Source organism: Pleurodeles waltl, chromosome 4_1, assembly GCF_031143425.1.
Source record: "Pleurodeles waltl isolate 20211129_DDA chromosome 4_1, aPleWal1.hap1.20221129, whole genome shotgun sequence".
NCBI lineage: Eukaryota > Metazoa > Chordata > Amphibia > Caudata > Salamandridae > Pleurodeles > Pleurodeles waltl.
In genome coordinates this window covers 733,214,351-733,226,618 of record NC_090442.1, presented here as the reverse complement: position 1 = coordinate 733,226,618, position 12,268 = coordinate 733,214,351, and the positions used below count along the sequence as shown (strand labels likewise).

Sequence of the window (12,268 nt, the reverse complement as noted above, 5' to 3'; positions counted from 1 at the left end):
TAGGTCTCCGCTGTGTAACCAAAACTACTACATTAGAAGCTTTTGCTTGGTTGTATTAATATATGAATGCAAACATTGAAAAGTGTGTATTCAAGATGAACATTTGAGTATTTTAAAAACTCAGAAGCCAATGTTTGGATACAAATGGTTGGATTTCCAAAATATGTATAAATGTGATATTTGAGTATTAACGCATGCAACACTGGAGAGATTTATTACTAATAGTGCCAGAGGCATTGCATCTATGGCTGTTTGTATAACCCACACAGAGATATTCCACATTGACAAAGTCTTTTTTTACATTACTGTTGGCAACCATGCCTGATGCACTGAGGTGATTTCAGTTTTTAATCTTGCATGTGAGGACCACCAATGTAATTTTATCTGATGTGGTCACTATTAAGGCACTAAATATATTAATAAATCAGAATGATGTCCACTGAACATAAGTAGCTGTTATTGCAGAAAAGGTTGGAGACCCCTGTCACAGATACTGACATGTTTATGAAGACAGTCATTTTAATACTGGGTTCGGATGATGCTGTGTTCCGGTGTTTGCACAAGTGCACTGAATTTTATCAGTTACACATCTTTGTCTGTTGTTTGTTTATTGCCAGATGTGGCATGTTTGCGCACCTAACTCTTTATGGTGTGAGGCTTAGGAGCATTGTGTTGGGTGGTCAGTGTTGATGGGACTGCCATTTTCACCTGTTACGTTTCTATGAGCTTCATTTACACCAAACATAGGCTTTGTTATCTATCTATTTGCTTGATTGCCGAAATATACTTAGGTACTGAGATTTGCAGAGTGGCACACCCGTCCTAGTTTGGACAATATATCATGTACTGTGTCAAACTACAATTCATATATCAGTTTAGATTTCTGCAGCAGTGAAACCACTGAGATTTGTTTTTGACTAAGGAATGCCGATAGAGAAGCATGAGATTCAAATTATCATTGCTTCTGAACATAAACATCCATGTAGTAGTTAAGATGCAACTTTATTTGGAGGCAAAGAGTAAGGTGACCTCTGCAAGACCCTTAATGGGATCACGCCTTGTCTACTTTTGCACCTGTATCTGGGAGCCCCAAAATAGTAGTAAGAAAGATGAAATGTGTAGAGAAGAACTCAGCAATAATTACGACAGCCCCCTGGTCCAATGTCCAAACACAGGATATACATAAGATTATATCCACAGAACTTACTTACTGGACTTACGTAGAATTTATCAACTGGCACACAATTCAATCTTGCATAGAAAATTATAAGTGTATTGTATACTACTGTCAAATGCACCTAACCCAATCTTGTTTCTAAATAAAAAAGTCTTACAAATATTTTAAAAAAGCAACTCAGCAGTGGTGGTGGCTACTGTGGGATACTGACACCAAATTTCCCCTACCCTTCAGAGACCACCCTGGTTTACTGTGGAAGAAAGATTTAGGTTTGGAGCTCTCATCTAAGTCTTCAGAACAGTACAAAGGGTGCGACCTGAACACAAGAGATCCAGAATAGTTGATTGGGTGTCAGGTAAGTATGTAAGACTGGGAAATAGATGCCAGCTGAGGGTTCCTCAAGTAAAGAAAATGTCCTTTAGAGAACAAGCACTGGCAAAGCCAATAGGTATCATCTATGTGAGATCTATTGGCTTTGTTGGAGTAGTGTGGAGTATTGTGGCGTGGCACTATGTGGCATGGAGTGGAGTGGCACAGTGTGGGGTGGAGTAGTATTGTGTGACATGGAGCTGAGTGGCATTATGTGGAGTGGAGGGGTATTGTGTGATGTGGATTGGAGTGGCATCATGTGGCGTGGAGTGGTGTGGCAACGTGTGGCATTTTGTTGCATTGAGTGGAGTGGCATTGAGTGGAATTCATTCAGTGGAGGGGCATTAAGTGAAGGGGCATTGAGTGGAGTGGCACTGTGTGGAGTGGCATTGTGTGGCGTGGTGTGGCATTGTGAGGTGTGGATTGGCACTGTGTGGCATGAAGTGGTATTAAGTGGTATGCCATGGTATTGTGTGGCATGGAGGGGTGGAATGGAGTGAGGTGACATTTTGTGGCATGGAGTGGCTTTGTGTGGCGTGACATAAAGTGAAGTGCCACTGAGTGGTCTGGAGTGGAGTGGCATTGTATAACTTGGAGTAGCATTGAGTGGAGGAAATTGTGTGGCGTGCAATGGTATTGAGTGTAGGTGAATTGTGTGGCATGGAGTGGCATTGAGTGGAGTGGAATTGTGTGGTGTGGAGTGGCATTGTCTGGAGTAGAATTGTGTGGTTTGAAGTTAAGTGGCATTCAGTGGCGTGGATTGGCGTTCAGTGGTGTGGAGTGGAATGGCACTGTGTGGAGTGGAGTGGCATTCTGGGATTTGGAGTGGAATGTCCCTATGTGACATCTAGTGGCATTGTGTGTCTTGGAATAGAGTGTCACTTTTTGGAGTAGGGTGTCCTTGTGTGTCATGGAGTGAAGTGATATTGAGTGGCTTGGAGTGGATTGGCATTGTGTGGTATGGAAAGGAGTGGCATTGTGTGATGTGGAATGGAGTGGAATTGAGGGATGTGGAATGGAGTTGCAGCATGTTGTGAGGAGTGGAGTGGCAGTATGTGGTGAGGAATGGAGTGGCAGTGCATGACGTGCAGGAACATTGTAAGCATTGAATGGCATTATGTGGAGTACGGTGGGATTGTGTGATGTGGAGTGGCACTGTGCGGAGTGGAGTATCATGAAGTGGCAGTGAGTGGAGTGGAATTGGAGGCATGGAATGCAATTGTGTGTATTAGAGTGAGATTGTGTGACAAGTAGTGGCGGGGTGTGTAGAGTACAGTGGAGGGGCACTGAGTGGAGTTGGGGGGCATTCAGTAGAGTGGCATTGTGTGGAGTGTATTAGCATTGTGAGTTATGGAATGGCATTGAGCTGACTGGCATCGTGTGACATGGAATAGAATGGAGGGGAGTGACATTTTGTGGCACAGAGTGGCATTGTTGGTGTGACATGGAGTGGATTGGCATTGTGTGGCGTGGAGTGGCATTGTATGACATGGAGTGGCACTGGGTGGAGTGGAATTGTGTGGCCTGGAGTGGCACTGAGTGGGGTGGAACTGTGTGGAGTGGCACTGAGTGAAGTGGTGTGGCATTGAGTGGAGTGGAATTGTGTGGCATTGAGTAGATTTGAGTAGAGTTGAATTGTGTAGATTGGAGTAGCACCAAGTGGAGTGGAGTGGCATTGAGTGGACCCACACAACTCAATGTCAATGGAGTGTGGCGTGCCATTGTGTGGAGTGGAGTGACATTAGGTGGAGTGGAGTGACATTCTGGGTCATTGAGGTCACTGAGTTGAATGACACTGTGTGGCATGCAGTGGCATTGTGAGACATGGAGTAGGATTGTGTGTTGTGGAGTGGCATTGTTTGATTTGGAGTAGAGTGGCCCTGTGTGTCATAGAGTACATTAGTATTGTGCGATGCAGAGTGGTATTGAGTTAAGTGGCATTGTGTGCCATGGAGCAGAGTGACAGTATGTGGAGAGCCACCATGTGGTGAGTAAAGAAGTGGCATTTGATGGAGTTGTGTGACATGGAGTGCCACTGATTGTAGTAGAATGGGATTGTGTGACATGGAGTGGCACTGTGTAGAGCAAAGTAGAGTGCAGTGGCATTTAGTGGAGTGGATTTGAGTTGCACTGAATGGAGTGGCGTGGCATGGAGTGGAGTGAAGCTGTGTGAGGTGAAGTGGCAGTGAGTGCAGTGATGTGCCACCAAGTGGAGTGAAGTGGCACTGTGTGGAGTGCAGTGGCACTGTGTGGCGTGAAGTGGAGTGGAGTTGCATTATGTGGATTGGAATGGCATTGTGTGTGGAGTGAAGTGGCACTGTGTGGAGTGGAGTGACACTTTGTGGCATGAAGTGAAGTGGAGTTGCATTGTGTGGAGTGGAATGGCATTGTGTGTGGAGTGAAGTTGAATGAAGTGGAGTGGCAATGTGTGGCATGAAGTGGAGTGGGATTGTGTGGCATCGCATGGAGTGGCATTGTATGGTGCGGAGTGGTATTGTATGGCGTGGAATGGAATAGCAATGTGTGGAGTGGCACTGCGTGAAGTGGTGTAACACTGTGTGGTGTAGAGTGGATTGGCATTGTGTGGTGTGGAGTGGCACTGGGTAGCATGGAGAGGAGTTGCACTGTGTGGTGTGGAGTGGCATTGTGTGAAGTGGAGTGGCATTGTATGGTATGGCACTGTGTGGACTGGACTGGAGTAAAGTGGTACTGTGTGGAGTGAAATAGCAATTAGTGGAATGGATTAGCATGTCAAGGTGTGAAATGGCATTGAGTGGGCTGTCATTGGGTGACATTGAATTGAATGGAGGGGAGTGACATTGTGTGGCAATGAGTGGCATTGTGTGGTGTGACATGGAGTGGAGTGGCATTGTATGACATGGACTGGCACTGAGTGAAGTGGAATTGGGTGGACTAGAGTGGCATCAAGTGGAGTGGAAGTATGTGGACTGAAGTGCCACTGAGTGGAGTGGAACTGTGTGGCATCGAGTAGTTTTGAGTGGAGTGAAATTGTGTGGCAAGGCGCAGCACTAAGTGGAGTGGAGTGGCATTGAGTAGAGTGGGTGGAGTGGAATGTGGAGTAGAGGGAAGTGCCCTTGTGTGAAGTGCCTTTGTGTGGAGTGGCATTCTGGATCATTAGGTGGAATGACACTGTGTGGCATGCAGTGGCATTGTGAGGCGTGGAGTAGGATTGTGTGTTGTGGAGTGGAGTGGCATTGTTTAATGTGGAGTGGAGTGGCCTTGTGTGTCATGGAGTGCAGCAGTACAGTGTAGTATGGGGTGGTACTGAGTTGTTGGACTTTTTTCCTTTGCAGGGTCATCTCCAATCTTTTTGCCTCCTGCCCCCTATTTATTCTGACCTGTTTTTGTTCGCTTTTGAACTCTGAGCACTTTACCACTGCTAACCAGTGCTAAAGTGCATATGATCTCTGTATAAATCGTATTGTTGTTTGGTTTATCTATGATTGACATATTTTATTTACTAGTAAGTCCCTTGTAAAGTGCACTAGAGGTGCCCAGGGCCTGTAAATCAAATGCTACTAGTGGGCCTGTGGCACTGGTTGTGCCACCTATATTAGTAGCCCTGTAATCATGTCTTAGACTTGCCACTGCAATGTCTGTGTGTGCAATTTTAAACTGCCAATTCGACTTGGCAAGTGTACCCACTTGCCAGGCCTAAATCTTCCCTTTTCTTACATGTAAGACAACCCTAAGGTAAGCTCTAGATAGCCCCATGGGCAGGGTGCAGTGTATGTTTAAGGTAGGGCATATTCTAATGTGTTTTATATGTCCTGACAGTGAAATACTGACAAATTCGGTTTTCACTGTTGCAAGGCCTATCCCTCTCATAGGTTAACATGGGGGCTACCTTTAAATATGATTACAGTGTAGATTCCCTTTGGGAGGAGATTGACATGTGGAGTTTGGGGTCTCTGAACTCACAATTTAAAAATACACCCTTTGGTAAAGTTGGTTTTGAGATTGTGAGTTTGAAAATACCACTTTAGTGAGCATTTTCTTGCTTAACCCATTCTGTGACTCTGTCTGTTTGTGGATTTCCTGTCTGGGTTAGTTTGTCAGTTGGGCTGTTTGCACCTCTCTCTAGATAGTGACACAAAGGAAGCTGGGTTGTACCCTGCATATCCTGATGAGCCATCTGTGCTAGGAGGAGGGGTCACTTACACCTGAAAGTGCTGTGCCTGCCCTCACACAATGCAGTCTCCAACCCCCTGCTGTGAGTCTGGGGCCTGGCCTGGGCAAGGCAGGATTTCACAAACAAGAGAGACTTTCCTTTGAGGTAGGCCTACTTCAAAGGCCAAAATGTGTATAAGAAGAGCACCCAAACCCCTGAAAATGAGATCACTTCTGGACATCAAGAGGAACCTCTGCCTGGAGAAGAGCTGATGAGAAGTGCTGCCCTGCCTGTGACTGTGCTTTGTGGAGCTATCCTGCAGTTGCTGGCTTCTGCCTGTGCAAGGGACAAAGACTGGACTTTGTTGTGCATTCCTGCTTGTGAAGAAATCTCCAAGGGCTTGTCCTGAGCTTGCCTCCTGTTGTTGAAGTCTCAGAGCCATCAAATACTATTGCTGCCACACCTGGACTCTCTCCTGAGACTCCTGCCCTGCCAAGTGGTGCCCTATCCAGTTCCTGGGGCCTTGGAAGGTGAAGCTGGCAGACCAAGACTGAAAATCCGGGCACAGACCACCGTACAGGGTAAATATCGACTCACCTTCTGAGATGCGGCTGAAAAATGACGCGCCGCCTGCTTCGCAGCAGAAATTGACACTCCACCGGCATCATGGCTGGAAGATTGATGCACACAGCTCAAGAAACGATGCGCAACACCCACTGGCGGAGGCTGATAATGTTGCAACCCACATAGTGCGGTTTTGCTGATACCGTGCAGCAGGATTTTATACGCAAACCTTGCTGGGCGCGGAAAAATGATGCAAAACCTGCCTGGACCCAAGTGCTTGCCCGGATCGCACATCACTCTCCTGCAGAGAGGAAAAATGATGCACGCCGACCCGACTGGAGGAGGAAAAACTACGCACTGTCTCGCTTGAGGGTAAGAAATTGACCCATCACTAACCTTTTTTCGACGCACACTCGCCCGTGTGTGTTATTTTGACGCTACTGAGGTACTTTTCAACGCTAATAGTGTTTTTACTGTTTATAAAAGGATTTAAGACTCATTTGCATTTAAAAATAATAACTTGACTGGTGTATATTGGATTGTTGTTGTTTTGGTCTTGTTTTGTTTAAATAAATATTTCCTATTTTTCTAAAGCTGTGTTGTGTCATTTTGCAGTGTTTTCGCGGAGTTACTGTGTGTGTTAGTACAAAAACTTTACACCTAGACTCTGAAGTTAAGACTGCCTTCTTGTGCCAAGCTACCAAGGGGGTGAGCGGGGGTTAACTGAGGGTGATTGTCCTTTACCCTGACTAGAGTGACAGTCCTTGCTTGTAAAGGGGGTAACCTGACTGTCAACCAAAGACCCCTTTTCTAACATGAGTGATGTGGCATTGTGTGGAATGGAGTGGAGTGACATTGTGTGAAGAGGTGCGGCAGTGTGTGGTGAGGAAAGGCGTGGCATTTTATGGAGTTGTGTGACGTGGAGTGGCATTGTGTTGAGTAGAATGGGATTGTGTGACATGTGTGGCTTGAAGTGGAGTGGCATTGGGTGGCATGGCATGGAGTGGTATTGTTTGGTGTGGAGTGGTATTGTGTGGCATGAAACAGAATAGCACTGTGTGCACTGACATTGTGTGATGTCCACACTGGCAATGTGTGGTGTGGAGTGCCACTGGGTAGCATGGAGTGGCATCATGTGGTGTGCAGTGGTATTTTGTGGAGTGGCAGAGTATGGAGTGGAGAGAAATGGCACTGTAGAGTAGAGTGGCTTTAAGTGGAGTGGCACTGAGCGGCGTGGCATTGAGTAGAGTGACATTGTGTGGCATGGAGTAGCACTGTGTGGTATCGAGTGGAGTGGATTTACATTTTGTGTAGGGGAGTGGCATTGTGTGGCATGGCACTGTGTGGACTGGACTGGAGTAGTGTGGTATTGTGTGGAGTGGCATTGTGGGCAGTAGAGTCACATCACACTGATTGGAATGGAGTGACATTATGTGGAGTTGGATTGTGTGGTACAGAGTGGATAGTGTGTGATGTGGAGTGAAGGAAAGCCTCACTGAGTGGAGTGGGATTGTGTGGCATGGCTTTGAGAGGTATTATGTGGCACTGAGTGGAGTGTAATGGAATGGCGTTTTATGGAGTGGAGTGGCATTGTGTGGCATGGAGTAGAGTGGCTTTGAGTGAAGTGGAATGGATTTGAGTGGAGTGGAGTGGAGTGGAGTGGAGATGCGCTGAGTGGAGTGGCATTGAGTGGAGTGGAGAACAGTTGAGTGGAGTAGCACTGTGTGGCAGGGAACGGAGTGGTAGTGTATGGAGTGCAGTGTCAGGGAGTGGAGTGGCATTAAGAATAGTGGAGTGTCAATGTGTGGTTTGGAGTGGCATTGTGTGGCATGGAGTAGGGTGGCAGTGTGTGGAGAGGATTGGCATTGTGTGATGTGCAGTGGGATTATGTATAGAGAAGTTGCATTGTGCGGAGAGGAGTGGAGTAGCATTGTGTGGCTTGGATTGGTGTGGCTTTACATGGAGTAGAGTGGAGTGACAGTGTGATGTGAAGTGGAGTAGAATGACATTGTGTGACGTGGAATGGAATGACTGTGTGGGGTGGATTGGTGTTGAGTGTAGTGGCATTGTGTGGCATGGAGTTGCATTGTGTGGAGTGGAGCAGCTTTGTGTGTCATGGAGTGGAGTGGAGTGGAATTGTGTGTCGCGGATAGAAGTCATGTGGAGTGGAGTAGAGTAGAGCTGAAGAGAGTGGAGTGGCATGGTGTGGCATGGTGTGGAGCGGAGTGTCAATTGTATGGTATGGAAGGCTGCCTGAGTTGTCGCTGAATTGCCATGGAGTGCTACAAAGCCTCATGCAGCACTTACTAGCCGCTTGCTAGTAAGTGCTATATAAATGCAAATACAATACAATATGTTACCAATTATTTTGATCTATGACCTATGTAAACATCTGATGCAGAGACGAAGCAAGGTAGAGTTGGGAGGAAAAGGCTATATAAAAGCCATTTTAATACAATATAACGTGTTACTAATTATCTCAACTAAGGATCTATATAAACATCTGATGCAGGGAAGAAGTAAGGGCAGGAGGGAGAGGAAAAGGCAACACAGATATAAAAATAAAGAAAATAGAACTTGAATCACAGTGAGCAGTGGATGAACAGTGGAAAGAAATTGATCAATCTAAATCAATCATTACTTCATCTATGCTCTGAACAAAAGAACACGAATTGTCATCAGCAAGCACTAGCCAATTAGGATGCAGCACATAAGAGTGACAATAAAGCCAATGAATGGTAAGCAATGGGTGGGCTATAAGCCCCCTATACTAAACAATCCTCCTCGCAAGGTGACAGCACATGCGCTGTCAGCAGGCCGTACCTAAAAAGCGATTCAAGTCGAAGGGGCTTCCTTCCTGATAAATTGTGAAACTCTGAGATTAATATAACCATTACAAAGATTAAAAGACGAGGGTTGTTTTATAGGCCTGAATGGAATGAATAACATCAGCTGTTTAGGCTTATTAGCTACATTTAACTGATATGACTCATGACTGGGAATATTGTTTTTTGTTGTGTAAAGTTTTTTATGCTCTAACAGAAACCCCAAATAATGATGAAAGCAATTACAGGGAACATTTTTTAACACAGAAAAGTCCATAGAATTTCGCGGTAAAATCTCCAAATTGAAGCCACCAGATTACACATCATAAATCTCCTACTTCTGATATCCACATTCAGAGAAAATCATTTCATTTCACAATGGCATTTTGGTTTAGATGTCATTCTACTTAAGATTATAAAATAATCTTACAAAAAGGTTTCTTTAATTATGTCACATTATTAAGCTAAATAACATTGATGATTTAATTAAAGATGTAAGTGGAAGAGCAACTGTTACGTCCTGAAATACCAAGTAAAACATATGATTTTTAACACTATGGGCCTGATTACAACTTTGGAGGAGGTGTTAATCCGTCCCAAATGTGACGGATATACCACCAGCCGTATTACAAGTTCCAAAGGATATAATGGACTCGTAATACGGCTGGTGGTATATCTGTCACTTTACCGTCACTTTTGGGACGGATTAACACCTCCTCCAAAGTTGTAATCAGGCCCTATAACTCTGTTGGAACTAGTAGCAAAGAGTTAAAAGAAATTCACAGGAAACAACGCAGTCACAAACCCCAGCGTTCGCTCACCTTGGCAGCCTCCTCTCGTGAAATGGAGGGGTCGAACACAGTATTTGCAAGGAAAGCCAGGGCATCGCCAGTCCTTGTGTTTCCCCCTCCATAGACAAGGTTGCGCACTGCCAGCAGCACCTCCTCAATAGTGACGTAGTCTGAAAACTCCATACTCATCCTGCAAACAAAATGGAGATGCACAAATCAGAGTGGGATGATCTGAAGTCTGGGTGATTGACACTTCCAGAGGGAGCAGAGCTCCAAGGGAGCCCCTGACATTTCTCATGAAATAACTTAGGGCCATATGTACGAACACTTTTCTCCATAGACACAGAATGGGTAAAAACGTTTGCTACATCTGGCCCTTAAAGTCTTACTAATAATATTCCCTGTAAGCCTGTGATATTTCATCTGCGACTTGACAGTTCGAGGGTGTTAGGCTCTAAAAAAGATTTCAAATAAAACTTTTTTCATAGGCTTTTGCTAGAAAAGAGCTAAGAATTACGTGCAATTACTTGAAAAAGTACAGACAGCATGATGTTGCTTTGAAAAACTATCATTTTGTTCTTTACAGGAGATCTCATGAATTCTTGGCAAATCCAATGGGAAATCTAAAAAAACAGGAAAGGCATGCTTAGCAACAGAATGCTAAAGTAAAAGTCCTTGACGCTTTGCAATTTATAATGGCCGTCTGCAATCTTTATTCCACACGTTTGTAAAACTACAAGTTATGTAAACCAACAGCGTCTTCGCTATACTTACCTAAAAGGTATTCCCTAGCCCCGGAGTCACTGATTGAACTCCCTTTGAATTCCGGGACTTTTAGGTCTCTGTTATAATGGAACAAACAAGATTACAAGTTCCAGAATTCAAAGAAAAGTCCAGCATACTTTGCCCTTGGGTTGTATTATCAGTGGTGTAACTAAAGTGTAACCCCCCCTACCCCCCTCCCCAGCAAGTACCTGGAGGGGGGACCCTCACCCCCTAGACCCAGTCAAGAGCCTGCCGCCCGAGCACAGTGTACTGTGCTAAGGGGAGCCCCAGGAGCTTGCCCCCGCCCCCTCACCGCGGGGGCCATGAGGGCCTTTGTTACGCCACTGTGTCTTGTGCCACCAGTGAAGCGCCCCCCTAAAGTTTATTCGACTCAAGCTCCTTATTGGGACCTAACATTTATCAAAGCCTGAATACGTAACACGTGCATGACCCTGCTGGGAAGGCATCTCACTAAACCTGCCACACTTGTGAATAGGACAGGAAAGCCCCCCACTCCATACTCCCCTCAGCCGCCCCATGCCCCCCCCCAGCATTGAGTTTGCAAAAGAATTACTGAATTAATCCAGGGAAATGTGCACTGTCACAGATTTCCACAGTACACCAGCAATTCTTTGTGAAATTTAAGAAAGGTCTGCAACATACTGGAAACTTTGAAATGAACCCACAGGAGTAAATATCTGATGTTTTTTAAAAATTCACAATGAAATAAGCAACAATCCGTAATAATACCTTGTTGTTGCATTGTGGATAAATTCAGCTGATGGACTCAGAATGCACTACATTACAATCCTTACTTGGAGTAGCTACTGGTACATAAAAGGTTTTGAAATATTGCGCCTCTAGCTGTCAGATCGTTTGTTCTCTCCTCCTGTTAATGTTGACAAATGTACCTTTACTGAAACATAAGGTAATCTACATTTTGGACATAAGGTAACCCTTTGATTCATATGTGGAGGATGCAAGATAAATTATGTTTTATCTCCCATTCTACTGTTGACACATTATGTACCAAAGACAATACGATAAATCCTTTCCAATTTCAATGAGTTTCATAATTTACTTGTGGGCCTTTCTGCTTCCTTTCACACCAACTATATTCACATCAACCATATTCCTGTCAAACTGTTTACTTCCCCTCACTACTTTCAATATTAGTGGTTCTGGTAAAAACTGTAATCAAGTTCCTTTTACCAACTGATGAAAGAAGCATTGCCATTGGATGTCTACTGTTGCTACCTTGGATGTGCAGCTGTGACAAATGATGATGTCTCTTGTTGCAAAATGATCGTTCTAAGACATGGGTACTCACAAACTTTTTCTTGGGGGCCAAAATTACAGTATGGTTTGTGGCTGAGGGGCGGACCGATAGAGTGGCAAGTGGGGCGGGGTTGTGTGGGGTGCCTGAGGGGGGGGGGGTCACCCAAAAATACCCCCTTTCAAAACGTTGCTAGACAGTGCTGTACTTTGAAGCCAGATATAACTACAAAGCTACAAGGAGGACGTTTTGTGAAACATTTTTATTATCAGACAATAGCAACTTTAAAAGGCATTGCATGGTAATCCTTCTTAACAGGATATTTAGCACATGCCCAATGCAGCACAGGTGTGTCTGAGTCCGAAAAAC

The 12,268-nt window shown here is 44.9% G+C and overlaps 1 protein-coding gene and 1 long non-coding RNA gene across 2 annotated transcripts in view; one reads left to right on the top strand and one right to left on the bottom strand.

The window, feature by feature from the left end:
• LOC138288093 (collagen alpha-1(VII) chain-like) overlaps positions 1-12,268 on the bottom strand; it is a 963,348-nt gene that overhangs the window by 763,747 nt on the left and 187,333 nt on the right. The window contains exon 4 of the mRNA XM_069229319.1: positions 9,889-10,048. Coding sequence (XP_069085420.1) covers positions 9,889-10,048 — 160 coding nt within the window. The remainder of the gene's footprint in view (positions 1-9,888; positions 10,049-12,268) is intronic.
• LOC138288094 (uncharacterized) overlaps positions 1-12,268 on the top strand; it is a 155,845-nt gene that overhangs the window by 110,201 nt on the left and 33,376 nt on the right. The window lies entirely within an intron of this gene.